The following is a 27,881-nucleotide window of genomic DNA, read 5'->3' as shown; positions in this document are numbered from 1 at the left end:
GCGGAGTTAAATGACAGAAGAGTACGAAAAGATGACAGATAAGAGAACGCAAGGAAGAGTCTCAGAAAAAAAAAACGAGTAATATATTTATTGTTCCTTTTATATATATATATGCTATAAAAAAAAAAGATAAAACAACGAATAAGTCATAATAAAGCAGAATAATCATTCGTATAAAATAAACGTAATCTAATTATCGCTCGAGGAAACTACATACGTCTTGGTACAGAAACGTTACGCAAATCCGAGGGTATCAAACGGATATAATTTTATCTAGTTCAGAAAAAAAAATACAAATTATTAGCGACTTCACGAAAGAATATTGACATTATTATTTTTACGAATAGACCCATTGGTTCCCATGAAATCGCATTAAACAAGATTTTGCAGTATCAATCTGTCAATGGCATTTTGAAGATTTCATTGTGCCAACTAAATGGACCTACTGACCTGCGGACGAGTCGCGGGAGATACAAATAAATACAGACTGTAAAATACGTGCAGTAACAACTGTCTCGATTCTAGGGATAAGGACGCGGGTGCTTCTCTTGGCTTAGGAAACGAGGGCGGTAATTAGTTGGTCGTTAATCGACGGCATTAATTGCTAAAAATTGTTAACAACAATTACCCTCTATAAGGACATATCGTAGCGAAGCTCTTAAATTTATTGCTTTAGCTATCCTATACAAGTGTGGCCTGCGGACGCCTCCGCAGTTTGCTCGTATTTTTCCCTGCTCGAGGAGAGAAAAATAAAAAATAAAAAAAGACAACCCGACCCATTTTTCTATGGTCTCCGCGGGACTCAAGAAAAAATCGAGCAAAGCGACGGAGGCGATGTTGGACAAAAAGTGGGCAACTGCCGAAGGCGCGGTTCCGTTGGAGGAACCAATTGTAACCTCTCTCTCTCTCGCTCTTTCACCCAATTTCTCGCAACCTCTTTCACGCAGAGTCCCTTTCATGTACCAGTTACTTATTTGTCCCAAAACAAGCATTCGACGTCCTTCCAGTGACGTATGGTCAATTTTAACAAAGTCACATAGTAAAATACTGATACGCGGCATCCAAATAGACAATCTAGTAACAGTCGATAAGAAAATAAGAGTCAAGTGATCAGATTCGGCCTTTGTTATTTTCCTTTTCTTTCTCTCGCCTTTCTCACAATCTCTCATTCGCGCAAACAAACAGACACTCCACTTCTTCCTTTCACTTTCTTCAGTGTGTTTCCCTTTCTCCAAGCTTCGTCATTGTATAGTCGTGTCTTCTTCCTTTCTTTAACGATCATTAATGCGCTTCGTTTCTACAGTACTCATATGTAAAACAAAGAATTTCGCGATATCGTGAAATTCCCTCCTTTCCGTAAACAAAGAACTTTCGCGAAAGGCGAATGGCGAGTTTACAATAATTTCATCGACTCTGTAACATGTATATATAATTATATGTATAGATCTATGTAACTTTCGCGCAACGTGGAAATACTGATTACTGGTGTTTTGGCAGCCAATGCTCGTAAACGAATAAGACGTGTTGCCGATACGATCCACGGCGATCCTCGAGTAGAACCCCGGGAGATCGTTATTCTTGCGAAGGAATTCAGAAAGCGAACAAAAAATGCAAAAGAAAAGCAAAACACAAAAAATACTCGAGAATCCCCATGGAGCGATCGCTCTCGGCTATTTCCTCGAAAAATCTTCTAATTACTGAACTAACTTTATAGTAGCCTTAAAACTAGTCAAACGTAAGTGTTAAGACGACGCAGCAATGTGTGTGCTGGCGAAGATAAGAATATTTTTTTTTCTTCTTTCATTTCACTTTACCATCTTATTCTCTTATTCACTATAAAGCTACGAAATTGCTTCACGAGTCGTGCTCAAAGTCCCAGAAGAGGAAAAAAGAGAAAGAAAGAACCTGTGAGCCTTCCCAAACTCTCAAGAGACAAATGGCCACAGTTGGAGTGCGCGACGAAAATTTGGATTTCAGCACGATTCGCGATACGCATTTTCCTAATATATTTTCTTCTTTTTCATTGTCAATATCTAAAAAAATTGAACGAATATGCGCTGTCGCACCATTCTAGAAAATCCTAACTACGGTCTTATTCTCAACGTTCGAGGGTTCCCAGCATCTGGGTTCTCCTGGACGACATAGACACTGGCTCCTAGTTGCAGGTTGGGTCTGCATGTGGGATTTCATCCTTTCTAGGTTTAACCAACGAGGATAAGGATGCATCAGGACAATCGTGCTCCTATCACACGTTCTCCTCTTTGCTACTGTACACACTTTCGTAATTCTCAACTCTTCCTCTCCTCCTCGTCCTTCTTCTTCTTCTTCTTCTTCTATAATTTTCTCTTTCGTTTCCTCGTTATATATCAAACACCAGTCCACTCGTCGAAACGGCATATATACGCTTACACATATGTATATATATATATATATTTATATTAATTGTGTAAGCGTACCGTGTATATACGTATATATGTTTATATGTGTCCTTATGCAAAAGTATGACTCTTTGGTACATACATATGGTTCACACGATAATGAACGATAAATTGAATGATGAGAAGTGCAACATTGTGAATGACCCTTTAACCTCGTACTCTCTCAGTTACGTCGAGGATTGCGCCGTTTGTTCTGGTTGATAATACCTCAGGCCGTTTATCTGCATAAAAATGGACATAATGTTATTTGCGATTCGCTTCACGGACGAGAGATCGAGATCAGTGTGGATCTGTGTGGAAATTGTTCTTCGGAATGATCTACGATCCAAGGCAGTAAAGGTCGATCCACACTCACCGTCATGTCGTATTCCGTGATGTACGCTGGAATTTCAAGCTGGTCTGGCGACATGACCTCGTAAAGATACTCGACTCCAGGCAAATTGTGAACCTTCTGCTTGATCGCTGGTGCCATGAAGGTCGTGAACCACCACGTCATCATCTGCGAATTTCAAGCTGGTCTGGCGACATGACCTCGTAAAGATACTCGACTCCAGGCAAATTGTGAACCTTCTGCTTGATCGCTGGTGCCATGAAGGTCGTGAACCACCACGTCATCATCTGCAACAAGTAGTAATATAAATCTCTCTCTCTCTCTCTCTCTCTTGGATGCAATTCTCCTAAGAGCTATGGTCACGTATCTGGTCTACGCTGTCTTACTGATAATCATAAAATGATTTTAATTTTCCATGATATCGATTTATAGTCAATTTGCTATTCAGGTTTCTACATAGGCGCTGTCTCGAGAGTTTCTATCTTTTTTCTTTTCAAGCAGGTCACGCGACACCGTTACATGCGTATTCGCCTGCCGTTGCCCTTGCGTAGGCACAAGTTCAAGGTCGTGGCCTTTACGCGAGACTCGTAAACCACCATACAGCCGCCACTTGCGATACATCTGAATCGTGCGAGTTGCGCGCTAAGACCAGGCGAGTTACGAATTCGCGCGGCAGTCGTCGCTTTTACTAAATGCGCGTCCAGTCCGACCGAAGGATGACGCAAGGCGCACAGAGACTCGTGTGAAAATATTTTAACAATTAAGCGACGCTGACGCTGACGCTGACGCTGACGACGACGTGATAAATGGTAAAGCGCTACAGCGTGAAAACATCGGTCCTCGCGATTGTTCATTAACTAATTAGTAATTAGTAGGTGGGAATTTAATTTCACGTGGGAATCGTTGCGCAATACCATCGTTCTTCAAACTCGGCCAACCGTGCGCTATTCAAATTCAAGTAGTTACGGATCATTTTCAATGATTCGCTATGATCCTCCGTGTTCGGTTTAAAAAAAGTCCGTTTGCTGCCAGAAATTTCTTGTTCTTTGTAAGTTCGAAGCGATTGAGCCGATCGACGACGAATTTCAAGGACGACCCCTCGAAATGGCAAAGCGGTCGTTCACGAAGACTGTGCTTGGATAAAGTACGCACCTTCGTCCAGAATGTGGGATGGATTATGTAAAAGTGCTTGAGGTTCTTCTTATACCTAAAACAAAGAATTGCCAACCAATTAGAAACGCCTCCTGTCGCAAGGTGTCCAACGATCTCGTTTCTCATCTTGAAAGCAATATGAAGGATTAAGGCGTGTTTCCTAGTCGGCGAAGAATAAAACGAATACTCACTTATAGGGAAGCACGTTGTAAACTTCCCTGAGCCAGTGGAGGCTGGGATAGTTGTTGCTGACGGTTAGTGTGTGGAAATAGGCGATGACGTAGTCACCCTTGACAATTGGGTCGAGCAACTGGATCAGGTACAATAAGGCCTGCGAGAAGAAGAGGAGACGTTTTTGCCGTTAAGATAAACGTACAATCGAACGACGGCGACGACGGACTCTAGTGGAGCTCACACGTTGTTAAGGAGAGGTTTCAACTCTGACATGGAGACAAGGCGGGGTGCGAGGTGAAGCTCGGGTCGATAGTTACGAACCGGCGTGGCCACGTACTGAGCTTGCAGAGCTTTTGCAGGGAGGAAGGACGTGAAAAAGCAGAGAAAAGGATAAACCAAGTTCGGAGGATGCCGATGAATAGGCTAAATGACGGAAAGTTGAAAGGGTGAGAAAACGTGACTAGAGGGCGCGACGTGGGGGGTGGGGGGGGGAAGGGACGCTTTGTGTCGCCGTGGGGTGAATCGATGCTCTCGGCAACTGAGGAGTTTGAGGGGAGGGATAAAGGGGATTGGCAGAAGCCTCGAGGCAAGTGCCCCTCGGCTGGAGCCCCGCCGATAGGTCCGCTCCTGAGGAACCCCTAACCTAGATTTCTTCAATTTGCAATTGGGGTCGTCGGATTTTACTTCGCATTCGATCCAACACCCCCGAATCAATTCCCGGCCGACACGCGATTCACCCCCTTCGGCCAGGCCCCTCCTTGCTCGATCGAAGGGCTCTGTCCGACCAATTATCCAGCCTCGATCCATCCCTTATTTTTACCACCAGAAAGCATCCCTTACCCTTGGGCCGCAACCTCATCCGCGACTCGGGCGATGACGTTTACGTCCCTGGGGAAGGCAGGAATGCCGTGACGTCTATTTCGTTTTGTGCAATTTCCGCGGCTATGTGAATATTCCATGAAAGCGGATAAAGGATCTTTAATGTATCTTTACACGAGGGACGCACCCACTTGCTATATAGATATACCGGATGTCTAGAGAGCCGCCGGTCTCGCTGAACTTGGTTCTTTCGCGAGATATCGTACAAGACTAATCGGTTTCTCTCTGGGCTACTTTCGAGACTCTTTTCGAATGCAAAACTTCTGCGGGGCGCGTATCGGGGGCTACTGGCTACTGGCTACGTTCCTGAGACGACATTATCGCAGAAGCCAGGCACGTGTGGACAGTGCTAATTGGCGCAGTCGTTAGCGCCAAGAGCAGTCCAGCATCCGAAAGGTGAACGGAGATTCGAATTTGCAAATGAAAACTAACGGGACTTACTGGAGGCTGCCGCATCGAAAGATCCGCGATGCTGAGTTTCGTGGAAACGAGAAAAAAACATTTTTCAAGAACGTCGAGACGACTGTACAAAAGATCTAAACGAGAAACCTGAATAAGACCGAACACAAGGGCTGTTAATTATTTGCCGCGAGTACTACTAATTTCCCGATGAGCTCTGCTATTCTCGTTTGACGCGACCCAATTAATTCACATTCCGCCAAAGTCCTTGGAGAATTTTCGTTTCAAGCCAAAAACTTAAAATCTCTCTCAGCTGTGTTAAAAGTCCAAAAATTCGACGGCAGACTGCTCAGGCTCTCAAGGATGTTTTGGACGTTACGCTTTCTAGTGGCCTTATGGGCTATTCTGGGAATGTGCGCGTGTAGCTGCGTGCGTACGTGGTTGGATTTTATATTTATAAAAAGCCAGGGGGAAAAACAGCCAGGGGCTGCATCGTGCTTGGACTCGAGTCGGGTGTCGGGTTGGCTTTAATTTGCTTTCTTTTAACGGAGACGGTATCAGGGGCCGAAGTTTCTCGCTTTACAACCCCTTCAAGATCGAACGACACATCCTGTATATCTGTAGTATTCTGCGTCCAACCTCAAAAATTCTTCACTTTTTTTTCTTCAATTTCTTATCAATCCGAAATACATTCCTTTAATTTGCAAACACTCTCAGACTTTGTTTCTACAAGTAACCATTTATTCTCCTTTTTTTTCGTAACAAGGAATTTTTTTAATAAAATGAAAAATTTCTCGTATTTTTGGCAGCACGTGGCAGCCTTGCTGGAATGGCCATCGGTAAAAAGGAGCAGCTGGGTAAGAGTGATAAATTGTGGTAAGGTTGGTATCAGCGGTCTTAGGGGAGAGCGAGAGAGAAAAGTTGAGTAAGTGAGTGGTGAATAAGAGAGAGGCTTGTCCAGTCTATTTCTGGACGTAAATATCGATCTGCCGCAATGGCTCCAAGAGCCATTAGCCGTTAACCCCTCGCCGCTGCTTAGGGCTCCTTCGGTTTCGCAACCCCTTGTCCATGGGCTACCAAGGGCTACCATGGGCAAATGCTAGTAAGCTACTATCGCTACTAGACGTTACTAGACGTGGCAGCGATAGGACCAATCATGCGTCATTCGGCTGAGTGGACTGGCTCACGGTTCAGAATAAAAAAAAAAAAAAAGAAAGAAGTATCGCTTTACCTTGTCGAGATTGATCTTAGTGGCTGGAAACCATTTGCCGACGAAGACGACGACCGGTCGACCTTGCCGATCGACTCCACTCTGATAGAGACATCCAATACCGGAAACCTCAGAAAGATCCTCGGTCTTGGCTCTTCTCAATAGTCTCTCGTACCTGCGAACAGGAATTAAGAAAACCAATTTAATTTGACGCTCGGTATAGTTGGATTTGTTTTCTCTCCCTAGTAATTCCTTCTTTTATTTAATATGAAAAAAAAAAAAAAAAAAAAAAAAAAAAAAAAAAAAAAAAAAAAAAAAAAAATAGACTATGCTTGATAACGTTATATCGCGTGCACGCGAAAAGTAATAAAGAGTGAGGGATGATGCGAATGGGGTTTGCCATTGATGACCCCCGACATAAAGGACGAATGTTACAGGGATTTATTATACCCTGTGATATTTAGTTGCCAAGTGAACTTTAAGCCGAGTCTCCATTTGAACTCTCGTGCCAAGAGCAAAAAATAATTCAATAGAATTTCTCCATGATAAATAACCTCGCGGTTCGCTTCTATAATTTTGGTCCCTGCGTGGCTTCAATGGTCGTGGGAAAATGCCAAATGCGACTGATGCACCGGGTGTTTACGATGCTCTTCGGCCTCATCGTGACATTCCAAAATTTCGTTCTAACGCAGCGACGTGGTCGAATTTCATTTCGTTCGGAAATTTGTTTTCATCTCGACACGGTTGAAACGTAAATGATAGGAAATTCAAAATATTGAACGTGTCGAATGTAACGCGATAACCTGCCAACGGGAACTTTTTCCTCTACGTGGCAGCTCGTAGAGTTTAAGAGCAGAAAGCCAGGCTTTTTTTTTTCATTGGAGATTAACGTGTTACAAAGGGCGACTATCGGTGTGCCAAAAGTCAAGAGACACGCAAACATTTCAAAGACATTCATTTTCACGCTCCCGTGTCTTCGTTCGTTGTCGTTATGCCTAAGAACTTAATGAACGTGCATCGAGTAATTGTCCGTAAAAAAGCACAGACTACAACGTAACCGTTCGATTGGGTTAGATTAGGTTAGGTTAGGGTGCCAACGCATCTTTCGTTCACTCCTGTTGCCCGCAATATCCAAAAAGCCTGAAACGTCAAATATCCATTAACGCCAGCATTCGCGTGTTTACCTCAATGCTAAAAAAAATTACCGTACTCCTCGTTCAATTATTTAATCTGTCGACCTCAATATAATTCACTCAAGCTTATTGAAATCGCAACGGTTCGCCAGACTGCGATACCGCAGTGTCGAGGGAAATAATCAATGTCGCCCAATTAGTCAGCAAGAATTAATACGATTTTCGAAATAAGAATAAGTTCCCCAGCCCACCTCTCGAACCGAAAAAACGAGACAACTGAACAATTAACATAACACAGTTGTCACGATAACGAATCGAGTCAGACGCGAGAGGCGAAACGCCAAGGCAGTCGTTGACGTATCGAAGGAATGTTTGAATAATTGCGCAACTTGCGGGACACGTGTTTAACAGGCTGTCAAATTGCGAATAAAGAACGATCAATAAGCGACAGAGTGAACGGTGGCGATTCGCGTGTAAAAATAAAGAATGAACGCCCCGACAATTTTCATTCTGGATTGTACGTAAACAAAAACTGCGACTACTGCAGTCGGAACGAAAAGAGACGCAGGTACAATCACGATAGAAATTTCTCCAAGAATCGAACGACATGCCAGGTCCAGTGACAAGATCTCGACTCGATCACGACGCCACGTGACTCAGGCATACCTTCTGTACGCGTCGTCGGCATACAGAGACTCATTGACACGTTTCGTACTTCGCTCAGAACACGATTAGCGAGTAGGATCTATAAGCTGATCCGCATTTCCATAGGAACTACCTACGCGTCTTGTTGCGCATAATGTCTTTAGCTGATTATATTTCTCTAATAACGATATCAATCCAGACACTAAGAATACACACCGATCCTCGTCCTCGATTATGTCCACCATGTCGATCATCACCATGCTTTTGGTCTGTAGATATTATAATTTTTCACAAAGACAATTTGGCAACCGAAGGACTCGCAAATTTTCCCACGTTCTCGATGTAACGCCCTGCCAACGGGACTTTCGATCGATCTCGCGTGACACGAGAGCGAAGGAATTAACGAAGCTGCCAGATCGTATTTCCGCAGGAACAACAAGACGTCCGCAATGCTGGCTGGCCGACGGCGTACTGAACCTGCGAGTGCCGAACCTTCCCTACTTGTTAGACTACCTCGTACTTCGTAGTAGTAAAAGTGCGCGCTGTGTCAGACCACGGCGCTTGCTCCATTCGACTGACAAGGGACGTCGCGACGTAATGGGTGTGCACGTAGAGATAGTTGCCTATGTCACGCTGCTAGAAGATGGATTTATGCGTGCGTGTACGCGTGCATCACATATGTACTTAGCGACACTTCGGCTTGACGTCGGGACGTATTTGCTTCAAGATTTCACCCACGGATTTTTTATGTTGGCCAACAAGAAGACTGGCGGACTCCTTGCGTGTTTCGATGGCAAGAAACTTTTCGAATTGGACATTTCTTTTTTTTCAATTGCGCGTCGCCTCTGACATAAAATATTAATAATCGCTATCAGTATTGTTACTAGGCTTGAGAATGTTAAGACGAATGAATATTTGCATAAATTATTCTCCTGCATTTCTTTATCGCGTTCGCGCTGTATGATTTTGCACGCTTGTTACTGCGTAGTTTCCAAAAAAAAAAAAAAGAAAAAAAAAAGAACAGGTTCTGCGTTTTTGCTCTCGCGACTTGATAGACTTTGCGCTTCCGCTTGAGCGCGCTAATGGGATTCGCTCGATCCTATTGCTCCGACGAATGATCTTACAGTTATTTTTGATTTGTATTTGAAATTTCGTTCGAAAAAAATAAAAAAAAACTGTCATGCGTCGAAACGACGATAAGGTAACGACGAGTTGAATAGTATATAAAAATTCTGAAATACCTTTGCACCGATCTCTCTTCTTTGGACATCAGCTGTTTCGCGATAATCGCTAATTTTGGTTCTTTGCTCATCATTCGCATTTTAAAAAAAAAAAAAAAACGAATTAAATATGAAAGTATCCTCAAATTCCGCAGATATCGCGGAATTTAAGAAAGGTGTTCTCGGCTCTCTTGAAATATCGATTTCACGAAATCACACACAAAGACAAATTTTCCGTAACGATTTGTCACTTTTAAATGATTTGATAAAAAAAAAAGCCCAACCAAAAATATTTTTCTCCTCGAATAAAGTCTTTCGCGATTTTCGAAGTTTTACTTCGTCCGACTCAATTCGATCGAACAGCAGCAATGAAAATCTTGAAGGAAACTTCAAATTCCGATGATCGTAGTCGATCTCTCGAACGCACGCAGGGAACTGAGCTTGCGGAATGACCGCCGTCCGTATACATGGCCAGCATCAAATATTGTTTACGTTATTCGCGCGAGGCGTACTTCTGCCGCGCACATGAAAACGGACGGCGGTCCGAGCGTGGGCGAAGAAAGCGACCAATAGTGTTCCCGAAGTCGTGCCAATCGCAGCCGTAGCGCCATCGCGGGTCTTCGCTTCGATACGTCAAATCCTAAAGACACAAAATCCCACCCCTGTCGCGGCGAATCTTGTATTTCGGTAAAGAAGCCACGTGACTTCCGATAATGTTTCAACGTCGAAAGGCGCAATAACGAACAATAACAAATAATTACCTGCACGTGCACGGGACACGTGCGTCATTCGGATTGAAGCAAGGGCCCAGATCCTGCTGATAAGAAATTATGAGAATCCATAGCCAAGGTGGACGCGACGATATTATCAATTGATAATATTGGCAACCGTGGACCGATAATGGCTAACCGCAAGACCCAAATGTCCGATTGAGTTTACGTTCAAATTTAAAATGTCCGTCTCTCGATATTCTCAAATACGCTCGCAAGTAACGTGAAACTCCGATACGCCCTGGAAATGTAATTCATCGATCCAGGCCTCGGATAAGTGACTCCAAACTTTCGATTTCCCATCCAACCCCCTTTCGCGCGCCGAGGAAGAATGGGGTCGTACCTACGAACGTTGTATGTTTACATATAAATTCTAATTTCATCGTGACGTCACGCTCCTCGTTCTCCACCTATAGAAAATTCAACAAAGTTCACCCTACCCATCCGCGCTTTCCTATTAAATGTGCTCGCAAGCTCGACGGCAATCAATAACTCTTTTTCCATTTCTATTGTCATCCCGTGACGTAAGATCCCGTTTCGTGCAAACCTCACCAGTGGTGACGTCACAGAATCTCTTATCACAATGAACACTGCCGTAGCTGGACAATACGTGGAAAGAGTAGAAACAATGAAGTCAGATGGGCGTGGGTGTGGGTGTCTCGGAAGACCAATTCACAGAAGTATCAATAACGTTTTCGAAAGAAAGTAAGAACCCGTTGCTATTATTCGGCAGCTTTCGGAATAGCAAAAAAGAAAAATCATGAGCTAACGATGAACCAGTTGATTCGGCCAGCTGGCACGGTGGATCAAGGGGGGATGGATCAATAATTTGTTTTGACAAAAACAAGATCCGCCAGAAGGGAAAACAGATTGGTGATAATATTATCCGAAGTTTTAAACGGCTGGATCCGTCAAACGAGCACCGAGTCCTGAGCTTGTTCTCATAGCCGAAGAGAAACTTGCAGGGAAAACAAACGAGAGTTTCCGTTCTGGCATCGCGATGGCTTCGAATGATTCCCCTTGGGTCTTTTCGCAACCAACCATATCAATTGGGTATAAGCGTGGTTGGGTATTGACTCGAGGTGTCCGTAAGCAAGTGCTTTGACAGGGTTCAATGTACCTTTTACGTTACGTGCCAAAAAAGCTGATAAATTTCCAAAAGGTAACCCATCGAAGGGTCGGTCAAAGCTCGAAAAGACTTGCCAGGTTTTTTTTTAAATTCTAGTGAATTCGCGGATACCAACGCAGGATGTTTGCGCGGTGCCTTATTTCGATCGACTTATTTCTGTCTGGCCATTTCAGGAAGGATGTTTGTTATCGTCATTCTTTTTGGATCTGGTTTTACTCTTGCGATCTCCTCTTCCGCCCAACCTCTATCTTCGGTTCGGCGAAGACGTCGAACGTGAAAAATTGCAGCTGCTTTCGAAAGATAACGGGGGACATCTTTTGCAAATATTTCAAGTGTTACGTGACTCGACTGCCAATTTTCGTAATTTCGTTATCCTTGCCATTCCTTCTCTTTCGTAGAATCCCGGAAGTCGAGTGAATTTCCGTAAAATGACACATTCGCGCAGGCAGCCGTTGCCTCGGGCATGTAGATCATTGAATTTTTGGCAGCCACTCGACGACCGTTAAGAGAAGCATGAATGAAGAGGGGAAGCCAGAAGAAGAGAGAAAGAGAGAAAGAGAGAAAGAGAGAAAGAGAGAAAGAGAGAAAGAGATTGGTACCTCTTGACGAATCTGGGACACAGTTAACGGCCTCGCTGTTTACGTGGCAAACATATTTGGCGCTCCAAGATCTCGAGGATTTCTTGGAAGATTTTTCGAAGATGCCGTCGAAAGCTCTTAGCGCGGATGCTGCGTAAGCTTGGTAATCAGCGAATTGTTACGCGGAGTGTATTTGACGATTGACATGAACTTCTCGGCCGTATGCCGTGAGCTGTGTCGGTAGTAAATTTGAATTTCGCGCCATTTCGATTCAGTGCGAGTTGAGGTCATTGAAAATCCGCCTCTAATTATAAACTTACTTTTCACATAAATTCAGCCGGCGAACTTAAAGGCTTGCTATGTAAATTTAGAGTATTGTGAAAATAAGCATCGGCCAGGCACTCCCTCCCCCTTTTTACATCTCCTCCACCCCCCTCCCCTCCCCTCCCCTCCCCTCCCACCTCCTCACGCTTCCTCCCTAAGAATTCTGATTACTCCGGGCTACGTCTACAGGAATTCATACCGGATCCAAAAAATTATTTTCAATCACAAGACGAATCAGTCTTCGTTAATCATGTTTGATTTTTAATATACTCAACCATTCCGCCTTCCACAACCCACTCGGTGAAACGCGAAGCTTTTATCGGAGACGCCTCGAGTGTTTGAGAAGCTTCGAAGTAAACAGTTGACCCGTCATACGTTTCGTATTTTCATAGTTTCAGTAAATTCGAACCGAAAGCATTGGTACCACGTGAGAAATAAAAATTTGGAAAAAAACGCAAGACGCGCGCTTCTTCCTCTTTTAATCTGTTTTCGACTCTGTCTCTCTTTTACGTGTAAGTCACAGGCGCGCCAGAGAAGGAGAGAGCGCGAGGTATCCTAAGTTTAATTATGGCCACGACAGAGTTCGCCAATTTATGCGCCACCATTCCGTAAACAGAGTGCGATGAAGATCAGTAAAAAGAAAAAAATAAATAAAGACAACGGGGAACGAGAACTCGCGGCTTTTACTTGGAAGTCAAAAAGCCAGAATGAAACTGAGAGGCGGACCGGAGGAAGAGCCGAATTAACGATACGTGGGCTCGCTGGTATCACTGGACTCGAAGATAAACAAACTTTGGAGGTTAGTTTGGTCGTTACGTCGAGAGGAGTAAAATCAAGCGAATTCCTAACACTGAATTAGGGATCCTCGTGCGCGGGCTCTTCACTTCCAGGAGGTCCCACCGAAATTCCGCATCCGCACGTAAATATCTTATGGATAATTTACGACGTGCGATTACTTGAAGATTCAAGGCTCCTTTCGTCACTGTCTTGTTTCGCGGTTCCCTCGACTTTTTATATAGTGCTTTCTATCACCTAGTAGGACGATTCGGTGAATCCTATCATAGGCCTCGTTCGACTGACGTCTCGTTCCCTATTATTCATTGCGAGTGTAGGGACTTTGAGACAGTTCAAATAGCGAACCAGAGTTTCGTCATTTTTCTACACTTATATTCTTCTGCCTCTCCGAAAGCTCTAGGTCCTTGGCTAATAAATATCTCGAAACTCTATCTGACAAGGTGACTAACTTGAGAAAAATTTATGAAATAGTCGCGACTTCCACGTTACGGGAGAATCCAAGCAGCTACGAGGACGTAACCAAATACATGTAAGAAAGAGTACTCTTACGGGAAGTAGTAGAAAGTCTTTGCGTATTATAATACAGGCCGATTACATTTGTGGGAGAGAGAGAGAGAGATTTCGTCACAGCGTCGTCCACCTTGTCCTCTTTGTGAGATTCGCGATCCAGTTTGATGGCCTCTGGTGAAATAAAATCTTTAAATTGCCATTCGGCAAGGAGTATACTACGAAGCGTAGAGTAAAAATGTTAACAAAATGCAAACTAGAGCACCTTTTGAAATTCCCTCATTTCGCAAGTAAACCTCATTACACTCGGCCTTTGGAGAATCTTTGGTAGAAGACATTGCGGACGCAAGATAAAATACTGAACTTGCCGTAATAAGAAAAGAAGAAGATTCGTTCACATGGAAACGGGGACCGCGTGATTCGATTCGAGGCTGAATCATTTAGTGGCTTCACGAGCGTCAAGCAAGACGCAACTGCAGATTGGACGTGTCTCCGCCATCTTTGAATGTCATTGTCAGGATTTTATTATGGAGCAATCTGGGTTGTTTACTTCAGTCCCAATAGAAGACGGCCGCGAGGATACGCGTGCTGCCAACAAGAGAAATAGAAAAGAATGAAAGAAAATGTAGGAAAAAAAATATTCGTGACAGAAAATTGTCACAAGATCCCGAGGCTCTTTGGATGAAATGCCTGGAAGCAAACCTAATCTTTGAATGTGCGTCAAGAAGATTAGTACGCCGTATCAGACGGCATAGCTATCGCAATATGCCGCGTGATTTATTTCAATGACGCAAGCGTCGTTTGCTCTAAGACGAGAGGACCGACAGATGAGAGTATAAGAGTTGACAACATTCTGTAACAGTTCAAAATAAAAAATAAATAGGCTTCCTTAGACTTTTTCTTACTTGGCAAGATTCCCAGCATGAAGGAAACTCCGTTCCAAGATTTCGTCAAAGGATTCATGGACGAAGACCCGTGTTTGGAATTGATCGATCATATAATTCCAGATGATCCAGCAATGATCTTGGTAATGCACGTAATTCTCAAAATCGCCGGCTGCTCCACAATCTTCGCAAGATCAATATTTCTTACTGCGTATACTGATATATATATATTCAAAGACGTGTAAACATTTAAGGCCATTACGCAATCCGGGCGACGACTACGTGATCTAGATTCTTATTCGCAGTGCGTTCCATTAGTCTATGGGCGAACGATATTATAAAGATAGATCTATAGATTGCGCAATAATAATATAAAGCGACGTATGGGACTGTACATAAAACGTGACGTGTGTCTAATAGCGTAGAACGTAATTCCGCAGTCTTGAGCTTCTTTGTTTGTCAAAAGAAAAATTCGCAATTCGCAATAATATTATTGTACCAGAAGTTGTTCTCAAAATAATGCAAAATACTTCTGAAGCTCGTTGGCTCTTTTTATTTGATATTTGAGCAGGCTTGAGAAAGCTTTCTCTGTCGTTTCGTGCCACAGACGATTAACGAAGTAAATTAATTATTAACGGCGCCTTTACCCACGCCCCCTACGTCACAACGATTATGTTTCCAAAAGTACGCATAGTCACGTTATAGATATCGGTTTTCTATTTAAAGACGCGATCGGTCTATTTTTACAGGGTATATCCGAAGTCAGAGAGAATTTTTATCATGACCTCGTCCTAGCTATCGATTGCCAATCGTATATTGGGGCCAAACCGCATAGACTTCCACAAGCATTGAGAAACCATCGACAACATTTCTATAATTAACGGATCGAGAAGCGTAGAAAAAAAAATTAACAAGGTTCTCTTGTTGTTCGTGGCGCCATGGGCTGGCGAATAAAGGCAACAGGCCCCACTGGCGCCTGACAGTTGATGACCCGCCGTGCCTGTCTGCTAGACAGTTTGACATCCTATCGAGGTCGAAGAATTCTGCCTGGACACTAGGTCTCTGTAATTTCATCCAATTGCTGCTTATTACTTAGGCACGTGTCCTACGATTTTGACAGATCGTGTTCCGTTATAAATGGAATGTTTATTGATGTGCTCTCAATGCGGATGGGTCCGATAGCGTCGATTCTGATGCGTTTATCTTTTAGAATAATGTTCCATTGTAACGGCCTCGTATATACCGACGGAAGATCAGGAAGAAGATCGTGCACAAATTTTCTTTCATTTTTTTTTCGTTTACAAAATATTTTTAATGGCATTTTTTTCCACGAGCAGCGAAGCCGTATGCTTTGGAAGTTTTTAAATGGTTTCCGCATTCCATATGCTCCCACTCTTTCAAGATCATCAGTCAACCTATCAAGAGTGGCGTTCTGAAAGGTCGTTCCCAAAAATAAAGCCGTTATTCATGTCTGAAATTTGGGCATTTCTATGAACGGATCTTGTCAAGCGAGTCAGCTGCTCGATACGTTCGAATACGTAGGGGCTGACTGCGATGAAAATAGCATCGAGTACACGAAAGCGCGCCCAAAATAGTCCATGTGATTGAGCGACTCAGGAATTTGCGGCACAGTTATGCAGCTATTTGTAAATAATGACCAATGAATCGCTGGATCACTTTTAGTAGTGCATGGTATTTACGCATTAGTTCCCGACCTTAGAAATTGGTTCTCGGTAACGAGACTCACCTCTCCTTTTGCTGCATCTGTTTTAACATTATGTCCGCCAAAGGATCGGTCAGTGGTCTTTCGCCAAGAAGACGTTGCCGATCCAAATCCCCTTGCATTTGCGTAAACGCATGTTCACCAAGACTCACTGAAGTCTCCAGTTGCGAGGAAAGCTCGACAGTTTCATCGCCTGAAAACAAAATTACGTATATTTTTGCTCTTTGTTATATGAGTTATGCTAACTGCGCTAATAATGATTCTTTGAATTTGTTACGCCAGTGAAAAGGAATCTTTATCTCTGATACCTTTTGAAATAGTATTTTTCGACATTTTGATTGTCAGATGAGGACGTTTGCTTGGAAGAACAGCACTAGAACTTGCCGCAGTATTACAGGACATTTCGAAAATTGTACAATATATCACTTTCGTGTGAGAATTCGTGTAACACGAATATTCACGGTTATAAGAAGACTGACTAATGTCAGTGTTCGGTATTTGTTATATAAAATTGATATGTTATCAGTTCATCGGTATAAGAGATTACTGGCGATAAACAGTGATTCACGAGTAATTCAGCTACTTGCTTTAATTAAGAAGGCTGACTAATATTTTTTTTTTGAGATCATAACATCTTTTCCGATTGCATGTGAATATTTTGATTACCATGTAAGGCGTGTTGAGGATTGTCAATGATTCTGATTTGTCTATCCGGAAGTAATGGTTCGCCGTCCATTCCTCCAATATCACTTGGCAGCTGCCAACAGGCGTTGTCCTGTTCCGCCAAAGTCCTGGGAAAGTATAGCGGCAAAAGAACCTCGTAGATTCCCAGATCACAGGACTCAAGGACGAAGACGACGCAAGATATTGAGTCACTATATTGTTCCAAAAATCTTCTCACCGTTCCTGTTCAACGAGCAATTGAAAACTTAGTCAAACAGAAGGTACATAACAACGACTTATTATTATACATACTCAGAGCTATGTGCGCCCCTGCATCCGGTGGATAATTTCTTCGAATGGAATTGATCACTGGCAAGGCGATACTACGTAACCCAAGCTCCCTAGCCTTGTGTAATACGTTTCTGGAAGAAAGAAAAAGTTAGGTATCATTTTATTCAATGAAAAATAATCCTAATTTACTGTCGGGTCAGATATGCATGTATACAACCAAGTAATTTTGTCGAAAACAAAATAAAATTTACTACATAGACTATCAATGACGTAATATAATAATTATAATATTCTTAGTATATAAACCATCTGAGAAATCTTTATTGAATATGTCTTTACTTGAACATTTAATTGATAATAATTTTTCCAAGAAAAAATTACCCGAAAGACAAGAGTTTCGCTTGGTTTCTCGATCGATAAGTCAAACCTACCTGTAACAACAGTGTAACGTATTTTGAGCAGCAGTCTGATACTTGGTATTGTAAATTGGCCCAACAGTATGGATGATGTATCGTGCTGGTAAATCGTGCCCCTGCGTCACCCTGACTTCACCAGTTTTGCACTCTGAAAACAAATATACCCAATATAACATCATTGTGGAAAAACAGGTTTTCCTTCTATGGATAACGCGTATAGGTCCAACTATGTGGACTACGTCACGGTAGTATTACGTCATTAGGATCCTATTCTTATTTACCACAATATTATAACTTATTACTGAATATCATTGATCCAGAAACAATGCTAACACACACTGAGATGTTCCTCTTGCTCTTCTTTACGTTTCGGCTTCTTCGTTCAACGACAGAAGGAAGACTGACGAATTAGGTGCGTCATACGCCAGTGAGGATGTCACAGGTCGTTTAGTATGCCCCGAGGCCTATTGAATTACGTTCGTGATGAATGTGTATTGGTTAGATTTTCTCTTGGGCTTTGTGTCTTTACGTGTAATGTGAACGACTGGGAATTCACCAGAGTCGGATAATTTCAATACTTAGGACTGAACAGATGCTTGTTGTTCTCTCTAATTTTTACCCGTATTTTTCCCTGTACCTTTTTCAGGCTGAGCATGATTTACGCTATATGGTGACCATTTTTTTTGAACTGAAGAGAAACGAAGTAAAAAAATATACGTGACTGACTGTACAATGCTATTTACGTATGTCGAAATGCCTATTCAATATTGGAAGGCTTGGTTTCCTTGATGCTGACTATTATGCTTTCAGGTATGGGATGCAAAATGGATGTGAGTGCTGTGCACAGTGCATTACGTAAACTTTTCTGTATTAATTGATGGATAATAAATGTCATACTTCTAGAAAGATATCGGTGTTAAGTAGTTTTAAATGCACGAGACAAGCTACATAAAATGATAGAGGAATATTATAGAACCAATTAGAAAATACTTTTGGATGTAATTTTAAATGACGGTCCTACACACCTTTAATTTCGTTGTAAATTTCCATCTTCAGAGCTGAACCAGCTTGTGCAAATATTCTTTGGCACGTGGGACTATTATCATCCATTGTTTCATTGGTGGAATTTACTATCGCATCCACTTGAAGAACAGAAATGTTTCCTGTCCTGAAAAAGAAAGATTATTTTTAATATACTGTTAATTGATTCTGATTTGATAGTCGTAATATAAAGTATACCATAGTGCAATTTTGACGTTCAGGGATGGTTGACAAGGAAAAGGACTTGTCGCATGATGAGCTGGTTCTCCAAGGACATTCGAGTAGTCTGTAAATCGATGCTGAATGTGAAGATCTGTCCATCGTCTTAAAGCTCCCAGCTCAACGACCTCTGGGGCCACACCCAGTGGTTCCATGAGCCTCATTCAGCTCTAGAAATAAAAAAAAGAATATACATGAAAATGATACTCCTTTCTTACCATACAAAGAAATTACTCTGTGATAAAGTCTTCAATGAGCGACAAAGACGCGGTACCCTTTAGGTTGACATACCTCAATCTATAATTATCACTAAAGTATAGAAGTAAACTTAAAATAGTTGTTCCTTGACATTGTAAAACGTCAAGATTTCAGCACCCTTGCCAGTGAATCCTAACCTCACACAGTCCTGTCACGCAGCACAGCAGGAACAGCTGTTGATCCGCAGAGGCGGCGCGACAGTCCATTCCCCGCCAAGGCTCTTAAGGGTAGGGGGTAAAAAAATCAATAAAGCTCGAAAGCGATTTTTAAATCGCCATCACGAAATTCGTCATTCAGAACCTGCCAAGCCAAGTTCAAGTTCACTCTATACATATCATAAGATTTCTGGTATGCGATAGTGTTTCTCTTCCAGGTACATCAATCTTTTTAACACTTTTTAGAAATGTCACGAATGACCACCTTTTATAGCTATAGCGGATTGTTCAATCTTTGCATATCTGATACCAACCGCAGCACGACAAGCGTGCTGTCGTGTTGACAAGCGACTATCTTATACATTTATCGTATGGCTTGAAAATCTGTCGAAAGATATAGATGATGCAAACATTACTATTCTGAAGACCTTTTCTGTGTTCCATTGTTAACAAAGATAAACATCTATAAGAACAAAGGCACCGAGGTGAGATAATAAGTAAAAAGGCGTGACCAATCAAAGCGATCGGAAAGTACAACAAAGTTGAGCTAAATTGCAACAACCTTCCTCAAGTGTAAGCTGCATGTCTGTGCCACTATGTAGGTTATCTGGTCGCGTTCATGGAGACGGAATTTGGCGCCGTCTGGGCTAGCTCGAATCACCCGTTCCTCGCAACCCCTTCAGGAAGCCAACCACTACAAGAGGTTGAACCTCCTTCCAGCCGGAGGTAAAGTGGAATCAATGACCTCAAATTATTAGTGGGTCGGTGTCCAAGAGTCATGTCGAAGATTCTGGAGGCTCTAGGAATATATAAAGAATTCTCAAGGACCCTGAGATTCTCACCTTCTTCAAAGAATCCACTCAACAAGCCAGAAATTCGCGAAATCAACGCTCCGCTGGAGAAAAATGTGCTGACGCCATGTTTAGCAGACTACCGTATTAAAGTGTGAAAAGAAAAATGGCTGAGTCGACTAGAAAGAGATAACACATAGTACTTAAAGTCTTGTCTCGTCAATACAATTATAAAATGACTTATCTAGGAATATGTAATTACGTCAATTATTGATACGGGATTGTGTAATTCCATCATTAGGGATAATTCCGAGTATCATAAGTATAAGAAATTATTTCCTGAGGTAATAAGGCACGTAATAACAGCTTGAACCAAAATATCTACGACGACCTCAAGTTGATTTTTAATTATTTGTAGCACAATTAACGGATAATAAAGTAATGTCAAAGTATAAGTCGTCTCCAACCTTATACAGTTAAACGACCCTGACCTAGCGCACGTTTCTGGAATCCGTCGGAGAATGCATAACAGGTGCATCAGAATATAGAACTGGGTCAGCCAGTCGTGGCTGACCTGCCCGCGTGTTAAGGGTCCTAACAGTATTTCTATTCCTGATCTAATTGTGCTCGAAAATAAAATGTAAAGTTACAGAAAAAAGTAGCCGACCAAGTGTTATAGCTGTACGCACGTAGAGTGTGCTAATTGTTAAAAAAAAAACTAAATAAAAAAACATTTAAAAGTATTCAGTTGAATTAATTATCAAACAGAGAGTCCGATGCCTCCACTGCCAGTTGTGTCCCAATATTCTAAGGTACAGTTTACTCGTACGTGTTCCGTGATTTTATTTATCCAGTGCACGGTGCAACATGCGATACTGCAACTGTAAAAATACACTGTTATTAGTCCATAGCTTCGCATGTTATAGATTGGCAATGGGACTGCCACAGAAAAATATCCACTGTATACATCAAGAGAACGCGACGACACGAGGTGAAGGGTGAACTGAAAATCCAAGAAAAAAGAAATGGAGGGACACGATCGGATATTGGAATTTTAGTACTTCCATCGAGGTCGCAGCTGGTCAAGTATTGATTCGACTCGAGACAAATTTATCAAATTCCGTAAACGCTCCGGCTCCTGGCGTCGACAAATTAATAGTTCGAGTGCGTCTTCGATTGGCAGTAATCGGGGAAAAAGTAAGATTCGAAAATTTTGGCCGCTACTAGTTTTCCCTACAATTCAGGGGTACTTTAGTATGAGGGAAGTTAAAACGTACGAGACAATGCGGATACCGTACAAGAGGCCAGCTGTCGGACGCTACTGAAATCGCAACCCGAGACTGGATGGCGCGTCGCGACGCTTCCAAGGAATGAGAAGGAATTGATGTTTCCTGAGAGCTCGGAATATCCAAGTGAAATTCATCCTTTTTAGGCAAAGTGCTGGATTCGTTAGATAGGAACGACGCTTTTTCTTCGCTTTTCTTCTTTGAGCGCCGACGCCAACGCTACAGCGACGCTACCGACGCTCCTCCGCTTCTCCACGTAATTTCTTATTCGTACTATTTCTGTTCGACTTTTAAAATCGATGAGGCTTGAACTTTCTCGTGACCTTTTTCCGCCTCCGTCGTGCTCCATGCCTTTCGTTCTCTCTCTCTCTCTCTCTCTCTCTCTCGTGCCGCAGAAAGGCTAAATAGAAAGGAAGAAGAGGAGAGGAGACGTTCGAAGAAATATCGACAGACGCTCGATGGCGGAAACACTCTAAGAGAATTTCAAGGCTAATCGCGAGATCATTGATTCCCACGCAACTCGAAGGCAATAGGAGCAGCTTCCTGATCTTCCTTTACGTAAATTGAATCTGCTTAGATATCGTTGAGATATTCGACGATCGATCTAATCGCTGTTCCTACATATACCGGGGCATTATGAGAATTCATAAATCTTTTGTATAAAGTGCAGAACGTGGAAACGTAGAGAAAACTTTGAGAGCCTGACAAAAAGACTCTAATCGTCAATTCGGAATCTACGATCCAGCAAGGAGCAGCGAGGCTGATGGTTGACGAAGATAATGAAGATAAAGGAGCAATAATAGAGAATGTGACTGCTGGAAAATCGGCATCGAGTTTTGCCCTTACATAGAGGCCTCGTCATTTCCGTTGCCCAGTTGTGGCGCCTTTAGGTCAGTGATCAAACCCACCCAGTGATCACGTCCCAAGTTAGGCAGACTGACGAGGGTGGAGAACTCTACGTGACCTGACAGCAGCACCGGGACGCCGGACGAAAGTGACTGCGCTCTTAAAAGTTGGCCAAGCCGTTGGATTTACTTTCATAGGATACATGTTGGAGTTGAGAAGTTGGAGAATCTTCAATATTCCAATTGAGTTCGATTAGTCTTTATTCTGACGTCAGTGGGAGTTGGGAAAATTACGAGGGGCCATGGCGGCATCGCGACGCCGGGACGTCGGTACGTCGAGGGAGACGTCACGCAATCGGAACATCAGGATTCAGAAGACCAAGTCCTTTTCCCTAGGATGCTCGGCTCTAATCAATCCCACGGGCTTACCGGTTGACGCTTCTTCCTGGAGGAGCGGCTTCCGGTACACGTGATGGATCAGCGTGAGTATCAAGAAGGTCAGGTCCGGTTGGGTCGGACTGGAATAAATTTCGAATTCGCTAAAGACGGAATATCCTTTGAAAAATAGTTTCGCTAATAGATGCTGAGGGAAAATGAGAGACGGAGAACTTTCTTTTTTCTACCTTTTTCTTTTCTACACATCGGATTGACCTCAACAGAGGAAATGACGAATTTCGAGGGTGCGCCTGCTACAGCGAATGGGGTCGCTGGAAGATAAAGAGCATAAATTACGTAAAATGATTTGATTCTGTAGAGTTTTTTCAACCTGGCGATAACTTCAAATTACTTTCTGGTTGTTTATATATGTATATATATATATATATATATTTGTAGCGTGGTAGTTATTGGTATAATGCAGTTCCCTCTGCTACATCCTATTTATGCTTCGATACCAGCGAGATACGTGATGGCGACCTGGAGCAGTGATTGTTTAATCAATTTCCCGTAGATTTTGCTAAATTTAAGTGCACCACCCTCCGCCCCCACCCCGCCAGACTCCCGGTTGCCCGTACCAGCCAGGCCAACCGCTGCTTTCACTGACTGACGCACGATTATCCTGGCTAATTTTGCGAGGGCGCTGCGATCGACTGACTCTCCTAGAGTCTTAAATAATAAATTGGCCATTGCTGCCTTAACGAACCACGTGCAGGACTTGTAAAAAAAGTTAAATTTTCTAAAAACAGTAAAACAGAAATTCCTGCTCAAAGAATTCACATATCCGAGAAAAATTCCGTTTTTGCAACTGACTGTATGAAATAGTTGCGAACTTGAAATTTTTTAAATTGACACAAATAGCACAGCGCCTCAAGACAACTCGGCTAGAGGCTGGAGAAAAATGACTACCGAAAGTCAATGAAGTCCAAGGAAGTTGCGAATCGATAAGCTACAACAGAACTTTAACTAAGACTTTTGAAGTGACTCTTGTCAACAGGCTATACGATCCAAGCACGAATTACGAAAGAGGAGCAAGAGAGAGAGAGAGAGAGAGAGAGAGAGAGAGAGAGAGAGAGAGAGAGAGAAGATAATGACCGGCAGGTTAAAGACGAGGCACGTAGATCGTGCACGTGGAACCACCCACGCGATGCACCAGGTCAATTCCCAGCCAGGTGCCCAACCGAATCCCATTCGGTGCATCGGTCTAACCTACTAAACAAATGCGTTTAGCGAAGCCGTCGCACGCGACGCTTGCGTAACTCCTTACGAGGGACGCAGTGGGTCTTCGGAAGGAATTTTTTCCAGCGTTCGAAAATCCATCGACCTGATAAGAATGGCGACCTTGTCGAGAGGTCAGCGTAATTGCTCGATATCAGAGGTAGGAGGTCGTCAGCCACGAGGAAAGGAGCGACGACGTCCTCGTGATCGGCGGGAGGACGTAGCGACGCGTGAATCCTGCGTCTGGGGACGTCGAGACGTCGCGACGCCCTCTCTGCGACGTACACGAGGGTCGAAGAAATGTCGTCATACGCGTTACGTCACACAACGTATTATAGCATGAAACGGTATACCGCTGGAAAAACGCAGGACTGACCTGATTACGTGAGGTCGCCGAGAGAGTGCATAATTGGCAGTGTTGACGAAAGGGCAATTAGCGCGAACCGACGAACCGACGAACCCTCATCAACGGAGGTTATGCATTTAACTTCTCGGTGGAACGTGGAAACGGAGCGATTCGTTCGAAAGACTCGAGCTCCCGATTAGCTGCGTTCGCTTGCGGCGCATATTTTCCCAACGCACTGTACCCAATGCGCCACACGCGCGTCGCGTATGGGCGAGTTGCTTATCTTGTAGACACGCGGGGATCCGGTTAGCGACAACGATCTGTCTAATCGCACTTCGGTTCGAGCCTGATAACGTCTTTTCACAAAGCTGCTATTGCAAAGATTCTAGTCTCGTGGCCGCGCCTGAGCGTTTCCTGAACTAAGCGTCAAACGAGACCGTTAAGCTACAGGAAATAGGAGAAAGAAGCAGAAAACGTGGCAGGAAAAGCCTTTCTCGTGTGACCGTAGCGCACCGTGCAGTTCGGTAAGACGAAAGTCAAAGAGCCAATTTTACAGGTGGAGACACTTGGGTTTACTCGGGTGGCCCGATGTACTTTATTTAACGCTCGATTAGATTAACCAGAGATGTACAATGTACAAATACATATGTGTATTTGAGCTGACAGGCTGTTTTTATTGCACGTGACAAACGTAACGGGAGGAATTCGTATTGGCGGGTCACGCGTGAAATCGTGCCAAGAATTGTTCTAATGTCAAGATCGCTCGAGTATCGAGGGCTTTGCCGATCGATGCTCATAAATTATTCGAGAAGCCGCGTTTGCCCAGCCATGTATGCTGCTCCAGTCAACTCGACACCGCTTTCCGCTTTTCCGACGTTTCTGTCTTGCGTGTTACTCCCGTCAGCCTCCAACACTGACATTTCCCCGAAGGATCACCGAGGCTAATATTAAATCTTCCTCGGGCTGCCTTTGGGGTCAACGGCGATCGGTCCACCTTCCACGCATACCTGGAAGGTAGGAAGAAGCTAATGATAAACAAGGGACTGTTCCGTTCAGGCAAGCCAGAGACAGAAAGCGGCGCAGGAAAATATATAATCTGTAGGAATACGACACGAGCCAATAGGAGAAACCGGCAAAAGCAATAATCATAAGAGATATATGACATAATTAAGGCTTCAGCAAACTAAAGCACATGTGGACTAAATGTTTGGACAGATCACTCGATAAAGCCCCAAGTAACGTTATAACCCGAGGACAAATTTTCGGAGCAGTAAATGTGGCCACTTGGTCTGGTGTAAAGTTTTAAAGATTTTTTGCGATCGAGTAGCCTCGAAATCGCTTCCGGTTTCAGGATAATCCTTGAGCCGAGCGACAGTCAATGCTTCGGCATTCAACACGGTCAATCGGCTACTCCTTGTTTTGGAAGCAACGCTCGAGTCGGAGTCTTCGAGGAAAATGACGTCGTACATTTGTTGACTGCGCGTCATCGCGGCGCGTGTAGGTGAAGCACGTATGTACGTAGTATCCGCCGTAAGACGATGGAAAAGACGAGGCGGTAAATCCGAAGATATACGGATTTGTAAATCATGCGAAGAAATCGAACGAAATCAATCGCTATACGTATTTTGGCAGATCATGGGATATGCGTGTAAAGGAGGTTAAGTATCAAGGGACTGGGACACGTGGACGAAGATCGACGCTATCGAAACATTCTCGTGCGCTTAAATGACAGCCGGTACGTGTATAGGGTCCTTTGCTTCTTAGATTAACTACTTCGTTAAGAGAAAATTGCGCCTGGCCAGGCCTGAACGAGACGCCTTTTCTTTTGCTATTCTTGTTTCTTCTCCCAGGTGAAATGTACATTCGCGTGCACGATAACGCAAAGGGTCGCCTCGACTCTGGGCGAATCGTCACGTAGCTACTATATTGGCTTTATTAGGAGAGTCTAGGAAGCGAGAGGAGAGGGATTATCAAAGTCCAAACAGAGTAGGTGAAATCGATATCAGAACCTTTCCAACGGGAGCATCATATCGAGCAAGGAGAAAATCGGTCAAGTAGAAGCAGGGAAAAAGTCCAGAGAATAAAACCGCAAAAAGGTATGGATACGAATGTTGCTGTTAATTCAAGAAAGTTTCAATATTTTACGGCGGCTGATTATCAGCAGACTTTTGTGTGTAGTCTTTGGCAAATAAGAAAAAAAAAATCTGTATTTGATAGGCAAACACGAAAAAAAAGCTGGGCCGTACAATCGAGACAATTTTAAGCCTCTTAGATCTCTCTTCAGTACTCTCTTGATTCCGGGAGTATTGTGACAACTCAACAAGCCAAGTGTTCGGCTTAGGGATACCGATTTCGCGGTTTTATCTATAAAAGTGCCGACAAAGGATAAATGGCGGGACTATCTGTCTGAGTTTTGCAGCTCGCTTAAAAAGAAAAATAATATTAGTCAGCCGATGCTAAATCTAAAAGTCTTTATCAGGATATTCAAACAGTCTACTTGCCGTGGCTATTCCGTTATCTAAATCGGAGTTTACAAATGCGAATGCACCTTCGCAACGGCTTATGCAAATTACCATTTGGTGTCATTTAGACGAGTTGTATAAACAGAAATAATTCGCAGCGTTTTCCTCCTGTGAGTTCGTAGCTATAAATTGAGAGTGTTGTTCTCTTTAACCGAGTGGAGAGCGACTGTCCCATTTAAAGCCGTACGACTGCGCGAGTAGAGACATTTTTCTGTATCTATAGAAACGCTAGAGAATCCGTGATAAATAGAACTGGGATACGATGACCTCAGGCCACCAAGATGCAACGACAAAAGTCTAGACGTCGATAGACAAAGGAAACAAGTCGCGTATAGACATTTCATCCAATAGACTCGTATGCCTTTATACGTATTTCGTAATTAGTAGAACAAAGTGCAACGAAGAGAGACAAGGTAGATAAGCATGGCTCGATCGAGCAAACAATAGAGATCTTTGAGGAAGATAGAAGATCGAGTCAGGAGAAAAGAAAAATGTCTAAGAAGCTAAGAAAAGAGCTGCGATGGAGAAATCCGGAGGCAAGTTATCGACGCGCGAAGAGAGAGGAGGCAACGGAGCAACGGAGCAACGAGGCAACACGGCTCAACGATCAAGGTCGCGCACGAGGACCTCCTGATCTTGTCTGACCCTCAATAGAGACGTCACTATGGTTAAATCGTTTAATGTCCTTCGAAATCGGTGCAATTCTCGACTACGTTCTTCTATCTTCTTTATCCATAGCACCAATGACATTCTAGCAAGATACAAAGTTGAACAAGTACTGCACTAGACGCTTTTGGATTTGCTGCTCTCACCTCGATTTTAACTTCGTCACGGATCAGGACGATGCAGCCTCGTTTATTCTCTGTCTTCCGTCGTGATGACGGCGAGGATTCTTCACCAATGGCGCACCACACACTTCTTTGACGGACAATGTGTCTAACGTCAAATGGAAACACGGCCTCTCTCTCTATCTCTCTTCCTTTCTCCCTCTCTTTCACTCTCACACACGCTCCCTCCCCCTCTCTCTCACACACACTCTCTCTCTCTCTCTCTCTCTCTCTCAACGCTCCTCACACGATATCACACTCCGTTACGCTCATGACA

At 43.3% G+C, this 27,881-nt stretch overlaps 2 protein-coding genes across 5 annotated transcripts in view; one reads left to right on the top strand and one right to left on the bottom strand.

Annotated features, from left to right (window-relative positions):
• The window catches only part of LOC107265190 (calcium-binding and coiled-coil domain-containing protein 1), a 33,909-nt gene that overhangs the window by 2,298 nt on the left and 3,730 nt on the right, over positions 1-27,881 (top strand). The gene's annotated exons all lie outside the window — the stretch shown is intronic.
• LOC107265191 (protein GDAP2 homolog) lies at positions 69-27,881 on the bottom strand. Of its 4 annotated transcripts, none has more exons than XR_003059008.1 (13): positions 27,590-27,875; positions 18,901-19,091; positions 18,687-18,829; positions 17,677-17,809; positions 17,267-17,376; positions 16,958-17,197; positions 16,316-16,484; positions 6,605-6,758; positions 4,113-4,252; positions 3,922-3,976; positions 2,794-2,937; positions 2,464-2,659; positions 69-2,399 (listed from the first exon to the last, which is right to left on the bottom strand). XR_003059008.1 is itself a non-coding variant. In XM_015734370.2 (13 exons), the coding sequence occupies exons 2-13, from the start codon at positions 19,083-19,085 to the stop codon at positions 2,606-2,608; spliced, it is 1,527 nt and encodes a 508-aa protein (XP_015589856.1). In that variant the 5' UTR covers positions 19,086-19,091; positions 27,590-27,876; the 3' UTR covers positions 69-2,605. The 4 variants fall into 4 exon arrangements, 3 of the variants coding, with proteins under 3 accessions (XP_015589856.1, XP_015589860.1, XP_015589859.1); XM_015734370.2 differs by adding an exon at positions 2,946-3,056 and having other exon boundaries at positions 69-2,659; positions 2,794-2,826; positions 27,590-27,876; XM_015734374.2 differs by having other exon boundaries at positions 69-2,659.

The sequence above is a fragment of the Cephus cinctus genome, unplaced genomic scaffold (assembly GCF_000341935.2).
Source record: "Cephus cinctus unplaced genomic scaffold, Ccin1 Ccin1_scaffold0215, whole genome shotgun sequence".
In the NCBI taxonomy this organism is placed as follows: domain Eukaryota; kingdom Metazoa; phylum Arthropoda; class Insecta; order Hymenoptera; family Cephidae; genus Cephus; species Cephus cinctus.
Note: the sequence above shows the minus strand (reverse complement) of the source record. Positions and strands in the feature narration are given on the sequence as shown.

Bases quoted from the DNA above. Each gene is read 5' to 3' on its own strand.
- LOC107265191 (XM_015734370.2), bottom strand. From the start codon at position 19,085: ATGAGGCTCATGGAACCACTGGGTGTGGCCCCAGAGGTCGTTGAGCTG. The intron at 18,830-18,900 runs GTATACTTTATA...TTTCTTTTTCAG, and splicing joins AACGTCAAAATTGCACTATG to GACAGGAAACATTTCTGTTC. The intron at 2,827-2,945 runs ATTCGCAGATGA...GACCAGCTTGAA, and splicing joins TGTCGCCAGACCAGCTTGAA to ATTCCAGCGTACATCACGGA.